Here is a 23,141-nt window from a genome sequence, read left to right as displayed (position 1 = left end):
ATAACAAGTAATTCAGCAACATCTTAACGGTTATAAGTTCGCAGCCCTGCTCTAATTGTTCTTTTAATTGTTGGCCCTTCAGTCCATGCCATGGAGAATTAGGAAGGGTGGAATTTATGAAATGTCTGTTTTTTAAAAGAACTTCTTTCAATTTATTTTCTTCAATGCATTTTGATATGGTTATTCCATACAAGAATCAGATAATTCCATACATGCAGTTGGATTGAACATGCATGAAAAATAAGCAATAACCACATTTATAGATTCAAATGTGCAATCAATAATTTGAAGCAGCCCCTAAGAACCAATAAAGATTGGCATAATTGATAAAAACATACTCTTCAAGCACAAAAGAGATTACGGGCCAACTAGGAGCACTATCCTTTCACAATCTGGTATTTTGTAACCATTGGCTTATTTAAGAATAGATGATGCTAGGCAGCCCAAATGTAACTGGAATGGGGGTATAGGAAAGGGATTCTACTGCATGATCTTTTGCTATAGCTGCTATTCCAGTTGGAGTCAAAGGTTCTCCACATCTACTAGTTGTCATGCCAGGAAAGCTCCCTGGTGCGATGCGGAATAAGTGGGTGGGGAGCCTGATTTTCATTAGGAATGTAGCAGGAACAAATGGTTGACCCCGCTGGTTCTACACCATGATCCCAATTTGGCTCAACGCTCCCCTTTCCCAGTTGACTCTTTACATGAGCAGTTCAACCTTGAGCTACACGTATTCTCTTCTATTGGAAAGAAAAAGTGACAGAAGCATCTGTCCAAGCCCAGGGCTTTGATTAGCTCTCTCTCTCAAAAAAAGGTATACATTAATCCATATTTACAGTGACGAAGGCACCGTATCTTTAACATCTACAAGGTAGAAAGATACAGCACAATCCTCACCCTGCTGGGAAAAGCTGTGTCTGTTGCATTTGGCTGCTTAAAATGAGTGAGAGTTTTGTCCAGTTCACTCTTTGCCCAACATTCACACATTTCTTCATACATGGGACAGTAATGATTTCAAAGTAAAACAATATAAAATTATAAAGTCACCTATCAAAAACTGCTGTTTGTGACCAACTACATGATAAAAATCAGCATGTGGTTTTCTTCTTCCCCTTGTACACTTTCTAAATTTCAGCCATGTATTCCTTTTTTTCCAAGAGTAATGATTTACAAGTAAGAATTTTAGGTCATTAATCAGGCAAGCAAAGGGAATACTTGTTGAGAATGCTGGTCAACCATATGGTTAATTTTGGGGCGGGGGGGGGAGTCTTTTAAAGCAGAGTTTGATCATTTGTTCTGAGGAATTTTGTAGCCCAAAAAACAGATCTTAATGCAAATCACTTATTTTCTAGGCTGCAAGATAAGTTCAGCTGATTTGTTTAAGTTTTAGCCTTCAACCAGAAAAGAACACATATTAATGGGTTTTTAAAACCTTAAAATAGTATAAACTAAGTTTGAACTTCCAATCATTTTTTTACTGTAATGAGACGAGTTAATGTGTCTTCTCTGGTATTTTCACAGTAAATGAGACAAACCTTTCAACCTGTTTTTTTTGTTTTTGTTTTTGTTTTTTTGCAGCTGTAAAACACACAGTTGATTTCCTACAACTTTCTCTTGGATCTCTACAACAGAAGCATTTAAACATGACAGGGAAAAGAGAGAAAATCTAGAAATCATAACAAATCTTTCAGAATTGGCAAACGTAAGACATTTTCTTTGTAGTTGCAAATACTGGCTTTGCTCTATCCTTGTAATTCTATAATGAAAGCTTTGTACAACTTGAATTGGAAATTAGACTGCATACCACAGATTCAGTGTTATTGCCAGAAATGCTAAAATTGGAATCTTTTTCAATGGGATTTAGTTTCCTGTATATTCTAATGTCTCCAAGCAAGCTTGATGTGCTTATAATATACTAATTGCCATTATAATGGTCAGCTAAATATTTTGCATGACAGTTCATTTGTTTCTGTTAGGAAAACAGGTGGACCTTAAAATCAATCATGTAAAGGAAAGGAAATTTAAAATAACACAGGCTAACCATCTCCATTCCATTGTTTAGTTAACTATTTACAAAGTTTTAAAAGTAAGTGGTTTACAAGTAGCAACAGTTAGACAATGGCATTCAACCCAAAGCACATGATAAGGTGATGGGAAGTGAACAGTGAAAAAAAACTACTAATTCTTAATCTTACAGAAAGATCACTGGAAGCTGCTCATCTAATTTTGAGGCTGAATTATATTCAGGAGAAGAAATGGAATAGTTTTACCTTCTCCTTCCTAGAGTACTTCCTGTAGCACTTGGAGGAGCTGAATGTCCTTATGATAATAACTTTCAGATATTTTAAATAAATAAATGCTAAAAGTACAATATTCAGGACACATTTTCAAGCAGTTTCTCAAAAAAGGAATGCACAGTGCATCAGATGGATCTTTGGCCTGATTCAACACTACTTTTCATGTATGATCTGATCTGATAACATGACATTGAACTGCCATTTGCTTTTCTTGAGTTGAGATAACAATTCATAATATTCTTCCCATATGCGTGCAGGAGTTAGACTTCCTACACGTAGAAAGGAATTCATTTTACTGAACCTCTGATCCCACTAGGGATTGCTTTAAAATCCAGTGTTTGAAACCTCCCCAGCTCTAGTTCCCCTTTTATCTGATCTCATGCAATAATAGATGTAGATCAATATAAAATATAATATAAATAGATGTAGGTCAAGTTCCTAAAGGAAGAATCCTATAATATGGATTACCAGCCAGTTCCATTTCAAAAGACTATTTGCAATTTTTGCTAAATCCTCTCCATGAATTGATTTACTATTGAGGGGCCATCCCAAGCATTCTTCTTACCTGATTTCTCTTGTCACATATGTTACCTGGGTGCTGATGTATCTTTAGGAACAAATTTCTGCAAAATTCTCATCTCCTTTTCATCAAAGTTTAGCATAAGGATAGTATTTCCAGTGCACTGAATATCTTTCATATTTAAATCAAATATAAGCTTCCATTCTAACAGTCTTTCCACAACTTTACAATTTGCTAACTTCTTTGTTCACTCCTTAAGAGCATGGAAGTAGCAAGACTGCAGCAGGTTAATTTTCCATAGTGGGTCTTCAACTACATTTGTTCAAACAAAGTTCATTTGTTCACCACCATCTATTGGTAAAAGGGGTAGTCTTGATTTTTCACTTTCTGTAAGTTCACATTTTCCATTACAGGTAGTCCTCATTTAGCAACTACAACTGGGATTGGCAATTCAGTCAGTAAGTGAAGTGGTCACTAAGTGAAACTGCAACTGTGCTTATGATTTTATTTCAGCTTTCCTTTGCTTTACAAACCTGCAAGGTCGTACATGCAAGGATCAGTCGTTAAGTTACTTTGTCTTCACCATCAAACTGCAAATGGTTGCTAAACAAGGCAGTCACTAAATGAGGACTACCGGTAACATTACATTTAAGTTGGTGGATTCTTTTTCATGATGTAGCAGAGCCTAATATGAACCATGAAGTCAAGTGAAGTCAAACATACATAAAGTTCTTCTTTTCTGGAGAAGGCCATTTAATAGACCTGTTTTCACATAAGGTGATATCTGATTTCATTAGGAATTATATTTCTGCTTCAACTTCTGTATTGCTGCTAATGCTTTTGTTCCAAAATTTTCCTTTTGTGTGCCTTGAATAGATAGTGATATATTTTTGTACTCTCATGATTTATATCAGTGAAACTGGCACATCATTAATATACATTTGTCTAGCTGTAGCTGAGAACACCATTGTTTTAAATAGTTCTGTTGTTATGGACACTGTTGTTAACCAAGATTTATCTTTGTTCTTTAAATGGGAATGTTCCATAAAGTGGGATTAGGTTTCCCATTCATCATCTTTTCTTCATTACCAAAAATTTGCTTTCCAGTGTCTGTCCTTGAATGTGCTGTGGGAAGACCCACATACTCTGGCTGTTTATTGTTCTTATTGTTGTTATCTCTTCTGCAAACAGCTGCGTATTTAACTTTAGAGGCATCACAAGAAGACTTTTGCAGGGGCAGAGAATAAGTATGAGGAATTTTGAAGACTCTTAATGCAGCTATATGAAAATTAAATAAGAACAGTATCATATAATTAACAATACAAGATTAAGTATTTAAAGAATTATCTTATGCCTATATTGGCTTGTTATTCCAGTTATTTCTTTAAGGTTGATATGACAGGCTTGGCAGCATAATTACTTGAAAAAATTATAAACCATTTAGAGTTCCACCTTCCATGGTTAATTTCTTCCAGGTTTATCTATAGAACCATTCTGTTGACTTGAGAAGACTTGTAGCATGACATAGTGGGCTCCCAATTTAAATTGATAAGATTTCAAAGAGTATGTGACATATGAATTTCTTCCACTTCTTCCTGGGTAGAAGATAATCTTTCTGTCTTTCTGTCTTTCTTTCTTCACTGTCATCTGCTTAGATAACATGGGGGAACTTCAGCCCTACTCTTCCAATGACCTTCGATATCAAGAAAATTTGAAAGATTTATGAAGTACATCTGTTTTGTTATTGTCAACAACTGTTGAAGAATATACCTAACAGTCTGGACTGTGAGCAGACACTGGTGGCTGTGCAATCTGATATGGTCATTTTCCCTCATGAGTATTTTCCTGATTAGGATATATTGTATGTTCCTTCTTTGGCATAATCCCAACTAACCCGCACTACTGGTCTGCTATCCAGCACAGTCAAAATCAAGCACAGAAAATGTATCAAATGGAAATAGTAAGATCTCATGTGTGTCAATCTTGCTTGTTGGTAGCTTGTTAATTTTTAGTTATTTTTTCTGTCTGGGAGGTCTATTTATTTATTAAATTTGTATGCTGTCCGTCTCCCCCAGCGGGTGACTCTGGGTCTATGCTCTCCTGCACTCATTCTGTTACATTTTTAAATTTTGGATTGATATTTAAATTTTGATCTAATTATGTTAACCATTGCAGATAAACGTTTGCAAAGTTGTCAACATGCATTTCTTGTTATTTGTGAGAACGTGCAGCTACATTTCAACTTGGTAACAAATCTGGGATTAAAAGTAACCCCTCAAAATGTAAAACATTCACTAGTGACTCTTTTAAAAAATAAAGAGAAAAAGGAATTAAAGAAAAACAAGGAGACTTAGTATAGAAACTAATACCCAATTGAGAGTTCTTTATTACCAAAATAAAGAAGGGGAAGACGTTTATCTCCAAACCTGGACATTCAAAAATGCAGCAAAGGGAGCAGAGTAAAATAACTTAGTTGTATGGATGAAAACAGGGTGAAGAGTAGACTAAAATGTAATAGGGAAACAAGTAAATAAAGAAAATAAAAGTGTAATTGAGTGTGTTGCCAGAGTGCACAACATGGAATGGATAGTAAAGTCCAGAGGTTTTCAAAGTGCCAAATATATCATTAGTGTATTAGGAAATTTCATATACTTGTGTGGGTATTGTTCAGTATAATATTTTAAAAGAATGCAAAAAGCCACTGAATGTCTTGTTGTAAGAGAAAGGCCACTGAGCATCCAAATGTTTTCTTCAGGAATGACTATTTCTTCAAGAAGGTTCCTGGATTAACAATGCTGCTTCTTTTTATCTTCAGGAGTTCTTTTACTTGGAGAAGTGATTTGGACCCCAGTACTGTGAATTACTTCCCACTGTAATCAAAAAGGTAAGTGACAACTAATTTGCTCTATTGTTTTGAGCATGACTGAAAATTTGGGCAAGCCTTGATTGAAATTTTCCTCATAGCTTCTAGCAGAGTCCAAGTGAAGCCCCCAAATCCATTTTTGAAAGAAACGGTCTAAAAAATTAAGTTCATTTGTTTACTTGTTACAGTAAACCAATTTAATGTGCTTATTTTGTTTGATGTAATATCATTATAGTAGCTGTGATGAACACATTTCTCAGCCATACCCCACTCATATGTTCAAAAGAAAGGCTGAAATAGCATATGAATGGACATTGGCTTATTCAACTATACCTCTGAACATATATAAAGAATGAAGGCAGGAGCAATGTCCAGAAGACACGGCTGTGTTAATCTTGAAAAAGAAAGGTTTTCTTTTAAAAGGTGAGAAGAATCACAATCACTCCATAGATTTTATATATTACATCTTGTTATTTCTGCAGTTCCTAGAATTCTATACATCATTGAAAGGGACAATTGGACACTATTATAAACATTAATTCTTCCTTCTACCCATGGACAAAAAGAAAAAGCTGTGTTTCTTTGCATCTGTGTATGGGCAGGTTCATATCATCTTCTGACAATCATCTGAAAAATATCAAAAGCAATTTTTGAGTGTGTTCAGAAGACTAATAAAAATAATCCCAAGAATCCTTCCACATCTAAAGAACAAAGTCCAAACTAGCCATGACACAAATAGATAAATGGGTGAGGTCATTCTTAGCCATACTTAAAACAGACTCATAGAACATATGAGTTCATAATTGTATACATACTTAGCTCTTTTAAAGAATTGTACATTTCATTCATTTTCAGATCACTGTGTTTGTACATGACTGATATGTTCCCTTTTGTTCCCTTGTACATGACTGATTGTTTGTACATGACTGATGTGTTCAAAGTGATAACCAGAATGCTCTTTAGAAGTTTTCAGATAAATTATTTTTATGAATGTTAGTAAATGAATTAAGCAGAAAATAAGTCCTGTTCAGATATAAAATGAATGGATGAACAGATAAATATTAAGGGCAAGCAATTTATAGTGAATAAGTAGCTTGACTTACTTGTGACTGTGATGTCTGAAAACATGTCTTGATTTTTTAGTGCTGACCTTATGACATTTTGTTCTAAGTTCAGCTGGTGGATAGCTGTTGAATCCATCTATTTTGACCCAAAAAAATCATAAAAGAAAACATTTAGAACGTTTAGATATCACATACAAATGCTTTCCCATTGAATATTTTGCAACATCTTCCCTTTCAGCATTAACTTTACAAATCTAGAAAACATTTATACCTGAACTGGATCAGCTTTTTAAAAAAAAAATTAGGTGCAATAATTCTTCAAAATCCCAAAAGTGCATTTTGTTATTTTTGAAATAAACTTAGCCTTCCTCTGGAATTCTGTTTAAGTCAATGAATGGGCAAGTGGAAAGCTAAGAATTAAACCCACTTCTTAATTATAATGCATCTATTCCCTGTATCAGCAAAATCTGAGGTGATCCCTCCTCTGTCCGTAGACTTTTTCTCCCATAGGTATTGAACCCTGATTTGGTAGAGTTCCTACTCTAACATTTGAGACATTATACACAGCAACCGTTCATGAACAGAAATGTTCTATATTCCAGTGGAGGACAATCCATGATCAGTTGGTCATATGACTCTCTCCAGATTGTCTTTGCACCATGCAGTGACATTCAAGATGCCAGTTTTGGGAAGTATGGCTTAATGTATGGCCTTTACCTTTTTTAAAAAATCCCAAGCTCCTTTTTACTCCTCCCTCTCTGTATAAAATGAACACATGAAGGAAATGATTTGAAAAAGGATAATGAGATTAATGTGAGGATCACTGTATGTTAAAACAGTAATGAAGAAAAAACATTTATGATTGGGAAGGTCTTACACAGATTAAAAACAAAAACCAGACACATTGCAAACACTTACTCCGAAGAAAATGTAGAAAGGGTTTCAGGAACATAACAGCGTAGTTTAGTTCAGGCTTGTGAATTCTGCCAAGCTGAACCAGGTGCTGCTCCAGGGGATAACTTGCCAGCTCTTCAAGTTCTGTGCTATTGTAAGTCTGTCCCACAGAGACTACCAGCAAGGCATAGCCTTGACACTTGGCTCTCAGAGAGACTTTCTTTAACACTGCTTTATCCCAGTGACTTGTTCCACCCACAGATATCACAATGATGACCTTGTGTTTCCTTGGGTTTGGAGTGTATGAGAAAATGTGGTTAATTGTCCACTGGATGGCATGGCCAACAGCTGCTCCACCATCCAATTGTTGAACAGATTCCTGGATATATTTTTTCATAAACTGTGTTGTACTGAAAGTCACTAAATCAAATTGTTTCTTTACAGGCACCACCTGGTTTTGTGGTCTGAATGCTGGTGCAGCATGGCTCACCATAGCCACCCTGTCACCTACAGAAGAAGTTGCAGGCTGAGAGGAAATCTCAAAATGGTCCAGAGCTCTGCTTAGAAATTCCTTCAGTTTCTTAAACTCATCAGGATTTATTTTTCTTGAGCTGTCCAAAACGAAAGCAGCATCCACATATTCCCATGGTGACCTGGTTCTTCTGGTACGTCCACAGACAGCATCTGGTTTGCATTTATCTGGAAAAGGACATAAATTTAGGTTTCTCTTTACAAAGGACAAGATAATGCTCAAGGGATTGGTTTTATTACATAATCAGGGATAATAGTTTCAACAGAATCAAATTGTTCTCAATCAAATGATTTGCACACACTTCCAGAATTGTGGTTGTTCTATTTTTACAGCATAGTATGGTCTTTTGACAAAGGAACTGGTAGAAGAGATTTTATGAGCCTTTTTTTCTATTTTTTATTCAATTGAAGATTGACAGGAGGAATATTCTCCAGTTCTGCTGGCAGAAGAACTACATGGAGAATCAGTGTGGTTACTTGTTAAGATATTGGACTGGAACTGTGGAGACCAGATTTAAGAACTCCCATGGAGCTCACTTTGTGAGTCTCCCATGTATACTGCTTTGAAAAGGCAGGATACATATATAAAAATAAATAGAGTATATAATTTGGGACAAAAAATATCCCTCATTTAGGTACATTTAATTAGTTTTAAAAAATAAAACAACTAGAAGATATATTCCAGTAAAGCTCCTCAGAAACCTAAAGATTTCTGCTAAACTTTCTCAGACTTCTGGTTCAATATAAAAGAATACAGTCATCTCCTTTAAATACATATATAAGATTATTATTCTTCATACCATAACAAAGTGTGCACAGTTGGAATCTTTTCAAAAATGGTGAGTAATCTCCCCTGGTGGGAATGGCGATCACTTGAGCTTGTCCAGAATCATCCATCTATAAATTTAAAAAAGTTAAATCTGCTAGATAATTCATTATTTATTTGTTAAAATTATATTCCACCTTTGCTTCAGGAGCTCCAGGTAGTTTATGTTGCACTCCCTTCTCCTCTTAGTATCTTAGTATAAATTAGACATAAGATTTAAAGGGTTTGCTCCTATTCTCTGGCATACTTGAGAATACATGTATATAATTTCAGCAATTAAAGAATGTTTAGATAAATGTAATACCTCAATCTGAATCTTTAGATGTTGTCTTGATATGAGAATTTTATCCAAAAAAAACATACTGTGGTCTTTCAGAGGACCACAAGGTTAAGAAAGAGGAGGCAAAGTTGCTATTTTGGGGGTGGAACTGGGGGTGGAACTGGGCTTATTCCACCAGGAGAATGAGGATCTGCTCCAACTACAGAATGATGGCATGCAAGTAGAGGAACCTGCTATGTTGATGTACCTTTGTAGGTGTCATAATAATTAATACTAAATCAGACTGCCTTCTGTTCCTACCATCCTGTATGCAGGCTATAAAGTGATTTTGCAGAGACATATAAGCAGAGATGTTAGCATGGTGCTAACTACAGAACCATGCTCAGATGGCCTGCAGCCGTTCTGGGTGCCTATGCTTCAATGAAAGTCCAGAAACAGATGTCCAATAGGTTGGTGGTACTTTTTGTTTTTTCTTTTTTTAACAAGAAGATAGACAGGCTGGGAGGATGCATCATGCTGGAGAGCTATGCACTGGAAAGGACCAAAAAGAATAGTAAGCACAGACAAGAACATGGACAAGAAATTCTTACTCATTTGGAGAATAAAGCAGAAATACAGAAGATATTTAGCAAGAGGGAAAATGGTCTGACTGCAGGTGAATGGAGAACAGCTATGGGATAGCAGTAACATGACCCATAAAAACAAATATGACCATGATTTTAATATTATATATTCTGCAACATGTTTCATTGGGACTAGCTCACAGATATAATGCTCTTTCACGCATTTTTTTAGTCATACGTGATCTTTGTGTTCTCCATATGATTCTAAACTAAAGTTCATAGAATAAACAAATTTTAACTTCTCATAATTTATTTCATATCTTTATACCTGTTAGAAAACATCCACATGTAAAGTTATAGTTGTCAGCAAGGCAGAACACCCATAATTATTGAATGCAAAAGAAGTAAAAGGTCATAATTTTAACCTCACCAGAAAAGCACGATTGACCTCCGTTATGTTATTAAAAGCTAAGATGACTGGAACAATCTCTAATGCACTGTATTCAAGGAGTTCTGCGTTGACAGAACTTGGATGGCCAGATTCTTCATTGCTGAAGAAGACAGCAACTTTCCTCACATTAGCACCTTGGAGAGTCCGCTTGAAGAGATGCCTGGCAACAAACTTCATGGAGCCACCGATGTCCCGTCTGTTGGTGGTTCTCTGGAAAGAAAGTCTCCTGAGCTCCTGCAGCAACTTGTTCTTGCTCTGGAAATCTGTAAAGCGGATCAGGTAGTTGGTGTTGGAGCTGTAGGACACAACAGCCACTCTAGCCCCCACAGGACAATTGCTCTCTCTGATGTTGGTTTGGTTCACAGTCTCCGTGACAATCTTTTTCATTTGTTCAAACATCTGCAGTGTGGTATCCTGGGATATATCCAAAGCAAATACTAGTTCTGTAGGATATGCTGGACACTCTGTTGTTCCTAGACAATACAGCAGATTGCATATTAAACCAGTCATGAATTTTCAAAAAAAGCTGACTTCAAAAGATAGCTCATTTAAGCTGCAGGGGTCCCCATCCTATTTTCTTTACAGCATGCCATCCACGCTCCCCCAAACAAAGCTAGATGGCATTTCTCTTGCAAACCTCTCACAGTGCTATGCCACCTGATAAGCTGGTTAGGTGTACAATCCTGTGGCAGCTGCCACAGGCAGGAAGCTGTTGTGATCCTCTCCACTCACACAGTGAGATGAAGCACTCAATCATCTTATTAGATATGTGTGTGCATTTGAATGGAGAATGAAACACTTACCTTGGTAGCAAGCTAAACAAAAGAAAGAAATAATGTGGTATTATTACTTAGCAAATGGCCAGTTATTTCTCCTAAATGTATTACTAAACTTAATTTTTTGTCTCTTATTTTACAGCCGCACTTAGATTTCAACGGTCTGAGTGCTGTTTTTAAATGCACAGATCATTCATACTTATGTAAAGCAAGAATCTCTTTGATTTGAATGAATCTATTGATGACTGCCATTTTCCTCTTCCTGATGAAGTCTTATTAAAAAGTGTTAAGACTACACAGTAGTTCTAATACTTCCCACCCGGACAAGGGTTTTGGAAGCTTAATCTCAACATTGTTGGTGGCTGTTAAATAAAAAATCATTCCCAGAAATCATTCCTAAAAAGCTAACACTAGGGATGAGTGATTCTGTTCTTTTTCCTTTTTATCACATTATGCATGTTGCCGGCCATGAGCACTATTCAAATTATTCCTCTGTTATTCAATGTATTTGGCTTTATTTTTCATTGTATTGTTCCTAATGTGCCTATTTTTAGGTTGTGCAGCAATTTTCCCATTATGGGTGCAGGGTGGTGGTGGGTGGGTGGGGGTTGCTTTGTGTTTTATTAGATAAACAACACAAGACAATTTTAAAAAATAGAATGAAAAATAAGCCAAAAGTGGAGGATAAGGGTGAATAAAAAAGGTGATATGATCTTAAGGAGAAATCTGAGCATTTTAAAATATCTATGTTTAATATTTACCTACAGAAATGTTGTGCAAATATGATCTATTAGAAAAATATAGTTAATATAGTTAATGGAGACTCAATACGAATAAATGTATTATCTGGCAAGAGAGACAGTTTGGTATAGTGGTTAAGGCAATCACTTATAGACTATGAGTTCTAGTCCTGCCTTAGGCACAAAGCCAGCTGGGTGACCTTGGGCCAATCACACTCTGGATTAATTTTGAACATGTAGGGATAGGTCAGACCATAAATAATATTAAAATTTTGACAACCTTCAAATTAGCGTGGGACAGATTGGTATCCAGCTGAGCTCCTATGATTACAATGACAAAAGTCACAAAGGGAAGGGATACGGTGGCTCCAAGGCAAACGTGGCCAGAGTAGAATTCCAAAGGCCAAATTCCCAAAAATAGACATGGCCAGGACAAAGAAATAAGTGGCAAGGGACTAAGTCTGATTAATTTAATTTTAAATCTAATTACATTTATATCTGATTACTTAAATACATTTAATAGAGTTATTTCACATACATTTACTAATTTTCCCCTTCTTTTCCAATTATAATTTGGCAGCAACTTTAGGAGGAGATATGGAGTTCTCACTCAGTGCTTTATTTGGACTCATTTGCGATAGTGCATTCCTAATGCAGGGTGAAGAGAACCAAGTTATCCATGTGGTCCAGTAAAACTCCACTAGAAGAATGCCTCAGTGTCTCTGGTACTGACTTTGAAACAAATCATATATGAGTGAATGGAAGCAGTCTTATCCATTGGCAGAATTGTCCTAGTAAGCTACCAAAGATTTAGCTCTTCCAAAGACATTGACAGAATATTCATATTTTGCTTCCATATTTTGTGTAGGAACATTTAACCATACAGAGAAGAGATTGTATAGAAGCAACAGTAGCAGAAAAAGGGGTGGGTGGGTTTGTGTGGGGGGGGAGGGTCTTTTTGCGCCTACTGCCACCATAATAGAATAATCCACAGGACCATAAACCTCTGTGGTCAGACTATCTTAGTAGGCCCTTTGAGTGTGAATGTCTGCAGGAATGAGGCACACTGCTTCTATATAAGGGTAATCACTCATATGGAACCCAACTGTGCTTATCTGAATGGAAAGCACTCCAGATATTTGAATGTCTGAACAAGGCAATTATTATGCTACCAATTAATACTTACAGCTGTGCTCTCGAATATAAGCAATGAGCTCACATGGCTGTAGAATGAAAAAAGGGGAAATTAGAAACCATGGGTGATCTCAAAAACGTTTCTGTAGATACTTTTTAATATATAAGGTAGATACAGTAAATGCTTACCGAAAAGGAAGCCATGCCTTTTGCTCCTTTGTAACCCTGAAGGGAGAGAGGGAGGAAGAATATATTTGGATAAAATGTTAAGAAATGCCTTTCCATGCATAAGAACAGTGGATAATGAAGCTGAAAAGGGGACCATGATGGGAGACAATTATAGCAAAATGTTGTCATTCAGTCTGGCCATTTGTTACTGTTTTTATATCCTAGAATTATGAAATGATCCATTTAGGAACTATAAACACAACATTCTTCAAAGCCAAGCAATTATGTTAAACTAGCACGTAACGAACATGCCCCCAGCTATTCTGGCATTCGCAAGTGCTGTATGAATATCTAAGGTTAATAACTGCAAGATCCAAAAACATCTAGGATTCATGCAAATTATTGCCATTGGCCACCCTACTACTCATAATGAACATGTTCATAAGCACCAATCATAACACTCCCAAATGTCCTAAGCAGGAACTAAGACAACCAGGTGCAGTCAATGTAAAGTTATTTATAACAGTTCTTGCCCACCTGTAGTGAGGCCTTGATATGCTTTTAACTCATGGTTAATATTTTGAGTTTAATTTCCTGATTTTGAGGGGAGAGTGAACTGCCAGTAGAATTCAATAGTTAATGGTCCATGATGTCAAATAAATCAATAAGTCTATCTCCTTAACCTATCTCAGCTTCTTTAGTGTGGCGTCCTCCTCTTATATTGGACTTCAGCTCCTATCACCCAAAGCCAACATGCTGAATTACTCCTTTCCTTCTGATAACAGAAATCCCATTACAACTTCAAAGCATAATAAAAAAGAATTGGTACATGCAGGGAGAAAAAACTTTCATTAAGACCACCACTCTCCCATTATCTTGTGTAAGATCACAAGATAAGGGCTACCATCAAGTAAATGTTTTTGACTTAAATTATAAACTATAACCTAAAACATAAAGAAGCAAAATTAATTCTAAGACAGGAGCAAGTGATCTTTGAAAGTGCAGATTAATAACAACAACAACAACAACAACAACAACAACTAACAATGATCATAGGAAACAATTGGGGTTACATCAAGTAAGAGGATGGGCCTGGGAATTTTTTTTTTATTCTTGTGGTTTGTTTTATTTTTATTTTGCAGGGAAGTTAGAATTTGTGTTAATATATTAAATTTTAAAAACCTATTCAAAGGCATAAAGAACCATTATTCCTCACCTCAGACTTTGGGGAAATTGCTTCATTGGTTTTCAACAGAAAACTGCAGAATAGAGGCAGCATGACCGAAGAAACCGAGCAGCCCAGAGAAAATAGCTCTAGTAATACATACCATCAGGGCATTCTCCATCCCAGGCCTGAGAGATAGTCCATGTACATGAGCACAGACAATCAGAAAGGAATGCATGCCTTAGCAATGGTGACGTGGAAAGAGGAAACTTACTAAGGTCACTTAGTTTACAAGTTATTATTGCATCATGCTCAAAGCCACGATGCAAATTGCCATGCAAATACGATTGCCTGCAGAAAACGGTATAAATCTGCACACCCGCTGTCCTGGAGGACCATGGTCTCCTGATGCTCCTTTTTGGCCAGTGGCACCTGCAGGACCCTAAAAACAATGACATTGGAGAATCTACCTTTTAAAAATCTTGCAACCACATATTCCAGAATTACTGAACAAGTGAGTGATGCTAACAAAAGCCAGTAAGCGATCTGAAATGTTAAGTTAAAGATACTATATAACACCCAGAAGTTATTTTAATTCTGATTCTTTATGGCTATCATTTAAAGAGATATACAATTAATTCCATGTATCCAGAGGAATTTGGATTTGTCTCTAATATTTACCCAGTCCTTTCCATTTGGTAAGCCCCTTTTGCAATCAAGGGGCATCTTAAAAAGTAGTTTTCAAAATGAGATGGGAGTCAATCGTTCAAATAAAAGTTCCACGAAGCACATGGAAGCCCTTGATTGGGTCTAAAACAAACCTTTTATTTTTTATTTATTTTTTGCTTGTTTAACAGCTTTATACATCATGCTGCAATAGACCTTCCTTTAAAAGTATTTTATATAGGTATAGTTGGAATTTATTATCAGTCATAGCATCTTCTTGACTACGAATTACTCTTGAAGAATTGAGACAATAAAAATGTTATTAGCAATATTAATCACTTGCCCTTTGCCCACGGATCCCTTTTGGCCCAAATTCTCCTGGAATTCCAGTGTTGCCAACATCACCCTAAATTTAAAAAGTTGTTTAACAAAAAAAATAAATTTGAGAATGAAATTATTATTATAAGCTTCTGATTGTTACAAGATTTGTAAAAAGTACCTTAATGGAGCAATCCTATTTGCATTTATCTGGAAACACGCCTGGTTAAACTCAGTGAAACATATTTCTAAGTAGATATGGACTACATCAATTTTAAAAAATGCCAAATACTAATTAAAACATTAAATCCAAAACTAGCACAAAACTCATGGAACTACCAAAATCAAATTGTCCTAGTGTGACTGTACTACCAGCACCCCCAAAAACCCCAATGCTGCTTTGCTCAGGTATGGTGAAAAATGTCCCCTCTAACATGAAGATTCACCAACCGGTTGAGCTGGAGGTTGTTTGGTCTGGCACCTGGTAAGAAGGAGACTTTTGCTTTTAGTTGTGTTTTTATGGATTGTTGTGAGCTGCCTAGAATCATTATATGAGATAGGTGACTATATAAGTCCTGCAAATAAATAAATAAATAAATATGCATTAAAAATACAGATCAGGGCTAGGTGAGACCTGGAAGAAAAACTACATCCAGTGACTGATGAGCTGACGGTACTGATCATAGATTTGTATAAGATGAATCTGACACATAGCCACACCTAGGCTGAATCACTGAATTACTTTGTTAAGATATTTGTACTTCCTAACAAGCTGTTGGCTAAACAGCTTCTCTTTCACCACAAAAAGACTATTCATTACTGTCCAATTTTATTTGTACTCTTGTACTATGCAATACACAATATAATCAGAACAGTCCCTTTTATTTTCATTTTTGGAATATCCATTACCTTCTGCCCTACACCTCCAGGAAATCCTCTTTGCCCCTGTAATACACAAATGGAAGAACAAATGTTATCCTTGAATAAGGGATGCAACGAAGATAAAAAAGCAAACATCACAATGGAAAAATGCTTATCCAAGCTCAGTTCATCCAAAAGTCCCTTCACTTGAGCGTATATATTTTTCCTCTACTCTGCCAGACAAGCCTGTTGTCTGTCTTCTGTTCAAGGTTTCATTCAATATGAAACATCAGTTTTGTAAGAGGGAAGGAAAAAAGAAGAAGAAAAAGGGCCGACTTTCTCTTTTACACACTGCTAATTCTGAGATGGATCTGAGGAATATGTTACGGTCTTCTAGCATAATACAATTGGTTATGGAATTTTTCCTTAAAATACTGTAAATGAGTAAATAAATAGCCATCTCGTTCTCTCTTGCTGTTCTCCTCTCTCTCACCTGCTTTGAATGTTCTGTAGGATCTAATTCTGAAAGTCTGTAGGTCCTTATCTAGCTTTAAACTTTATCTTTCAATTATTTTAATGTTACGTTGTTTTTTAACTTAAACAATTTAGTTCCATCATTTATTGCTTTAAAAAATTGCCAAAAATCCTGACATAATTTCCCAGTATTCTGAGACAAAAAAACACCCCAAAATGGATTTTGGGTCCTAAAATAAGTATAACATTGTTTGAAAACTACAACATTTTCCCTCCCCAAACCAAAGAACAGACCTAAAAATATCACCACATCTGTGTATATAAATCCAGTTCTGCCCAGATTGCATTATTCGCTCTGGCTCTCAGCACCTCCTCAAAACCCTGCATTTGGTTTCTAGCCATCCAAACATTTTTCACTATGCTGGAATGCTTGACAATTAAGCATGTAAACATACAGAAACTACTATACAGTTTCTTGTCCAGTTTGCCAAAGTGAATAGCTAATAAACTATCATAACTAGTCCATAAAAATAGATTATATGTTGTCCTTATCTCTAAAATAAGGCATGTTTTATTTATATTCAGTCCAATGATAATTGGAACTCTGATTTCCATTTAAGAGCCGTTACTGTACTTACCTTTATTCCTTTATTTCCTGGCTTACCATATCCAATTGCACCATTATCCCCCTAAAATAAAATTGTAACTTTTATTATTTAGGGCTTTTGTGCTCACAATACATTAATAAAAGGCGAGTTTGACTAACTTAACTACATCAAGTTTTCCCGTTGCATTTGGACATCACAAGATTGGGAAAGGTTCTCCAACATGAATGGGAAGAGAAATTCTCCTGCATGTTTTTCCTACCAGTTCTCATTCTTTGCAGATTCTTTTAAAGAAAAGTATTGAAATTCTGATGGATAATGAGTGGTATTATTGCACTTATTTTGTTATCAAGAGGCAATGGGTGTGTGTGAATATCCCACCTTTCACTGTATAGTCACCCTCCAGCAGCCTGCAGGCTCTTGGGTTTCCCACTCTTCAATTACCTTGCAAGTAAAGGTAATATGAGGGAATTTCCTCCCATGGAACCAGGGTCATCCCTGTGCAGGGTATCTGTTGATACATGCCATCTTGACTTTTCACACACACACCAATTGTACTACACAGGACAATGTTGCCGCTGTCACCACTATGGAGGGAATTCTATACTTGAGAAATTGTTGAAGAATTTCTCCTTCTTCTGGAGAAATTTGGAGAAGCCACTTCATTTCTCTGTCCATAAATTTGGTGGAGAATTTCAAAAGATCATTTGTGCCCAGATCCAATCTTAGCTCAAGCCAATCTTGCTTTTTACTGAGAATTATGAAAACAGCAGATCAGCAAGAATATAAACATATTAACAGGATAGATGTAAATAGATTAATACAAACCCTTGGCCCCCGTAGTCCAGGTAATCCTCTCTCCCCCTTTGTTCCAGGATCACCAAACTCCCCCTATTAAAGGAAATAAAACAGGTATACTTAAGTTGAATCTAATTTCAATGTCATGTTATACTGTGAAAGTAGCAGCCCATTCAGTTGTAGCTGTACACTAAAATCCAAAGCTACCCAGAAAAAGTTCACATGAGTTACATAAGAAATAAGATCTCTAGAGCAACCTACTTCCTGCTTGTAAAAAGAAGAAAGGTGTTTTTTTTCTCCACAACTGGTCAAACATGATAGCATTTGCTCAGATGTGGGAAAATGTTTATTTATCTATGCCATGCAAGAATGGCAAAAAAACTTTTTAACAATTCAATTTTCTATTTTGTGGATCCATATTTCTTAGGAGTATATTGGATATTAGATAAAGATTACATTAGCAATGAGTTTTGAATGACTTGTTTTAACACTGAATGAATGAGGATGGAGGATGGCGAGAACAAATATACATGTTTTTACAACATCCCACTGGTTTCTATCAACCACATCTTTTGGGGGAAGAACTTTTGCTTTTGGGTGGCATTCATGGAAGCAGACTTCAAATAATAAGTGAAGCTAGGACAAAGAAATGGGTAAAGTTAAGGCCAAAGCTAAATCTAACTTAAATTTAATGGTTTCAGTACTTAACCAACCTTGGCAGATCTTAGATGTTAAACAGGGTCAGCCATGAGTAGTACTTGGATGGGGGACCACCTAGGAACTGCAGACCTGGGAATTTTAAACATTCTTGGAAGAAGGCAATGGCAACAAACTTCCATACTGTTGTCCAAGAAAGCTGCATTTAATATTATTATTTTCCATATACTGTATACGATAATATTTTCCTTCTGTCACATTAAACTGTACAGTTTGAGAACAATCTCTACAGGGACTCCCTGCATTGTTTCCAAGTGATTGGAAGGCAATGATGTTATATTTTGCAACATTCTTCTGTTGATGATCTACTTTTTAGATGGAAGACCATTTCAGAGTAAATGAGAATATGTGCCAAAAATTATATTGAGAGGGAATATAGAGGTACCCTATTGCTTCTAAGGACAAGTAAGACAAGATACCTTATTCCCTCTGAGTCCCAATTTCCCAGGAATGCCTACTGGACCTGTTCTTCCTGGAATACCCTAAAATGAAACAAGGAGATAAAACCCATCTGGAATTGATTAGGTAAGACAGTGTTTTATATAAAATTCTTCTAAAATGTGCTGTCATTATATGTATTATAAGCTTAAAACCATTCAATGGAGTCTTTAATGAAACTGTTCCTCCATGCTGGGGCAAGGTTCAATTGTCAAATAGGGGCTGTTCTGCTCTGCAGAAAAAGTCTCCCTCATTTTTTTCCTCCCCGTTCCCATTCCACTTGAAGAAAGAGACTTTGCTTTGAAAAGTTCTTTTCAAGGGGATGATAATTTCACTGAAATTATCCTGGATGGAGAGAAGTGCTTGGTTCTGAGTGACCAAGACCTGGGTATAGGGAGAGGGGAATGTCCTATGTGCAAATACCCTCCTGGCTTCATGACAGTCCTAAGGGAAGACCTCATCAGAAAACTCCTTTCAGAAGGGTTTTTCAGATTGCAAAGGGTGGACAGGTAGCAAGTCTTCAAAGTGATGGGAGAATGAATAATAGAAAACCATAACACCATCACTAGCACCCTCTCCCATTTCCAATAAATAAATAAGCTCAAAAGCACCACCAAGTGAAATTCAAATGAGATTCACAAGCTCTCCCAAAATAGGATAAAAAACCAAAAACTTCTGCGCTGGTAGAACTTCTGAGAAATTATACAGCATTACCTGAAGCTGATAAAAACAAAAAGGCATGTGAGAGGACAACCCACTTCACTGAGAAACAATCTTAAAAAATTCTATTGTACTGGGACATACTGGAAAACCTTCCCTTCCTTGATTTCCTTTCATTCCTTTCACTCCACGAATTCCTTTTTCACCCTAGAAACATATTTTTTAAAAAAACAGTATTGAGTTCAAACAGTACACACAAAAGATACAGGCTTACTTCTTATTTCTACTTATCCATTAAAACAATTTGGAAACTAAGCATGAGTTTCTTGGAAATCTGTTATCATTATCGTTTTGATTATTACTGATAAAAACAATGACTGAAAATGAGTCAGTGGGATCATTATAAAGAAATGTTGACTCAACTAAGTGGGGATATTCTGTTTCAGCCTGCTTATTTATCTTTCATTTCTTTATCTGAAATATACTCCATCCAAATAGATTTTATGACTGTGTTAGTCGATTGTTCTTTCCAAATAGTATCCTTAAAAGTTCATATTAGACTCAGGCGTATCTCAAGAAAGCTAAACAGAACTTCTGCAAAACCACCAGAAAATTCCAGGGCTATAGGTTGGACTGGGAAGATGAAAAAAGCATAACCAAAGTACCTAATGACAAACTATTGCCATCCTGTTGCTAAGAAAACTACATGGACATAGTCAAGAAGATCTAACCTCAACTTAAGGTCAGCTACAATCAATCAATCATCAATCTTCGAGTGATGCAATGGTGAAAAATTCAGTCAACAAGCTGTATTTTTCCCTAGGACACATATTCTGTTGATTTGAAGGGAAGTGGATTTAGGGAGCTTGAAGAAATCCAGCATCTTTCCAAAGCATTCTTTACTTTGGAAAAAGAAACAATCCATGAAGGTAGATGGCAAAGACTTACCTCTAAAGCAGCATTCCATAACATAGGCACCCTGTTTCCCCCACTCTTACTATACATACTGCCTGTTTTCCAGACTATCTGCACAGGTTACAGCGGTTCAGCAAATGAAGATAATGCCTTGATCAACATCCAAGTCAAGAGGGAACTAATGTTCAACAGATATGGGATGCCAAGGTAGTACAATGGTTAAAGTGCTGGATTAAGACTGTGAAGCTTCAAGTCTACTGTTGGCTGCAGAAAAGCTATTGGGTGATTTGGCTCAGTCTCTCTCTCTCAGCAAACCTACCTCAGAGTTGTTGGGGTTAAAATGAGGGGGACCCCTTACTATGCTTTGCTCTCTAAGAGAAATATCAAGCTACAAATACATGAAAATAACCAATAAAAGGTTGGGATTAATGGACAGGCAACTAGAAAAGAGCCAAGGAAGACTATTTGTATATACTATCACTGCTGCAAAACTGTATATGCACAAAAAGGGAAGACCCATAATGGAGGAATGGTTGGTGAAGATGATGGAACTAGCAGAGATGGCAAAATTAACTTGTTTGCTTAGAGAAAGATTAACTATTACATTTACAGTATTAGTGACTGGAAACCTCTTATGAACTTTTTGCTGAAAAAAGAAAAAAATGAATTTGTGATTTATGAGTCTGAAGATTAGAAGGTATAGCTTATGGAAGAAGGAAATTATGATGTAACCTTAGAGAGAGGGTAAAATATAAATGCATAACCGCTGTGAAAAAAATCAGAAGATGCTTCTTTATAATATTTTCTCTTTCTTTCTTTCTTTCTTTCTTTCTTTCTTTCTTTCTTTCTTTCTTTCTTCTTTTTTTCTTTTTTTCTTTTCTTTTTCTATTTTCTTTCTTACTTATTCACTATTCTCCTTTACTTTCTTTATTTTTTAATATTTGTAATCTTTTTATCTTGTTAAAATTTATTTAATACAAATTATATATAAAAAAGAAAATAATCAATAAAAGGAATTATATGAAGAGTATGATATATATTTTGCACACATGTTCCACTTCCCATGCTATGAGAGAGAAAGTGAGAAAGCAAAAGATGAAGATGATGATGATGATGCCATAATTTCAGATTACTGTTCATCTAATAACAAGCCTATGTTCCGAATCTCTCCATCAGCAATCTAATTTGTGCTAATTCAGAAAATCCTATTATGGAGAAACTAACACACTACAGATAGTCCTCACTCAATGACCGTTCATTTAACAATGGTTCAAAGTTATGGCAGCCTCAGAAAGGGTGCTTTATGGCCTATAAACCACTTTCGGCCATCGTAAAATGTCATGCCGCCCCCCTCCCTGCAATCATGTGGCTGCATTTTACTACTTGGCAACCAGCTCACATTTACGACCAGTTGCCAAGCACCCCGTGATCATGTGATTGCCATTTGCAATCTTCTCTGCCAGCTTCCCCAGACAGTCAATGGGGAAACTGGCAGGGAAGGTTGCAAGTGGAGGGGACGAGGGAAAACCTCTCAGTGGTGTGCAGGAACAGAGCTCAAATCCTGAAGATTTAAGCTCCATTCCTCCAGCCCCATCCACAGAGGGGAAGGCAAACCCTTCGGCAGGCTGCAGGAACGTTTGAGAGCAAAAGGGATGTCTGCCAGGAGGGTTACAGCTCCGCGCAGAGCTGAAATCCTTCAGCGGGCAGCTCTTTTGCTCTGTCCACTTAACAACCCAGGAAATTGCTTAACAACCACAACCAGGAGTGCCTGGATTATGGTAGTTGAGCAGAGCAGTCACGTGGGACTCTCGCTTAACAACCCCTTCGCTCAACAATCGAGATTCTGGTTCCAATTGTGGTAATTAAGTGAGGGCTACCCATAATTGAATTTTCATATGATCTCTCCACTATGCAGACTAAAAATTTGTGGCAAACGTGTATAAAGCTATTGAAAATATACATACACAACATAATGTTGATATCTTTTGTTTGTGAAGCATGGTTTTTCAGGAGAGGCTCTTTTTCAAGGTAGGTTCACTTTACTTTTGCACTTTGAATTCTTGTTTACAAAGAAAAAAGTAAGCAATTTAAAAGTTCACCTGTGGGCCCTTAAATCCTTGATCTCCAGGAAAACCACGTGGGCCACGGGTTCCTTTTCTCCCCTGTAACAATAGAAATGAGTCCTTACGTATTGGATCCATTAAAATAAAACCTAACTTGCAGTCAAGCTAAACAAAATACAGAACTTTTTGTTCCAAGCTTTTGCTACATTGACCACCAGGAGGGACCACATTGCCAGCTTTGTCATTATTGGGACTCCTCAAAGACAGGTAGCCAGATGCTATTCTATGAAGTTCAGAACCTCTACTAGGAATTGAACTCACAAAGCACTTTGTGCTTTAAATGACTGCTTTAGG

The 23,141-nt window shown here is 36.5% G+C and overlaps 1 protein-coding gene and 1 long non-coding RNA gene across 4 annotated transcripts in view; one reads left to right on the top strand and one right to left on the bottom strand.

The window, feature by feature from the left end:
* LOC112541221 (uncharacterized) overlaps positions 1–10,282 on the top strand; it is a 63,678-nt gene extending 53,396 nt beyond the window's left edge. For 2 of the 3 annotated variants that reach the window (XR_015797947.1, XR_015797948.1), the window contains 3 exons: positions 1,579–1,702; positions 4,473–4,602; positions 5,633–5,699. This is a non-coding gene — a long non-coding RNA (uncharacterized LOC112541221). Of the gene's footprint in view, positions 1–1,578; positions 1,703–4,472; positions 4,603–5,632; positions 5,702–8,082 lie in introns of those variants that run through there. The other variant, XR_015797949.1, reaches the window with a different exon arrangement.
* LOC103053334 (collagen alpha-6(VI) chain-like) overlaps positions 4,893–23,141 on the bottom strand; it is a 62,634-nt gene continuing 44,385 nt past the window's right edge. Inside the window, exons 22-37 of the mRNA XM_088150891.1 lie at positions 22,824–22,886; positions 19,954–20,016; positions 19,131–19,193; positions 18,025–18,087; positions 17,230–17,280; positions 16,166–16,201; positions 15,282–15,344; positions 14,652–14,714; positions 13,129–13,164; positions 12,992–13,028; positions 11,093–11,104; positions 10,269–10,762; positions 8,970–9,066; positions 7,663–8,337; positions 6,784–6,880; positions 4,893–6,307 (exon numbers count right to left, since the gene is read on the bottom strand). Of these exons, the coding sequence (XP_088007017.1) occupies positions 6,304–6,307; positions 6,784–6,880; positions 7,663–8,337; positions 8,970–9,066; positions 10,269–10,762; positions 11,093–11,104; positions 12,992–13,028; positions 13,129–13,164; positions 14,652–14,714; positions 15,282–15,344; positions 16,166–16,201; positions 17,230–17,280; positions 18,025–18,087; positions 19,131–19,193; positions 19,954–20,016; positions 22,824–22,886 (1,917 nt within the window). The 3' untranslated portion in view covers positions 4,893–6,303. The remainder of the gene's footprint in view (positions 6,308–6,783; positions 6,881–7,662; positions 8,338–8,969; positions 9,067–10,268; positions 10,763–11,092; positions 11,105–12,991; positions 13,029–13,128; positions 13,165–14,651; positions 14,715–15,281; positions 15,345–16,165; positions 16,202–17,229; positions 17,281–18,024; positions 18,088–19,130; positions 19,194–19,953; positions 20,017–22,823; positions 22,887–23,141) is intronic.

The sequence above is a fragment of the Python bivittatus genome, unplaced genomic scaffold, assembly GCF_059951505.1.
Source record: "Python bivittatus isolate LINGU-HERP-01145 unplaced genomic scaffold, Pbiv_v1 ctg000610_np1212, whole genome shotgun sequence".
NCBI lineage: Eukaryota > Metazoa > Chordata > Lepidosauria > Squamata > Pythonidae > Python > Python bivittatus.
This window is presented reverse-complemented; position numbering and strand designations above follow the sequence as displayed.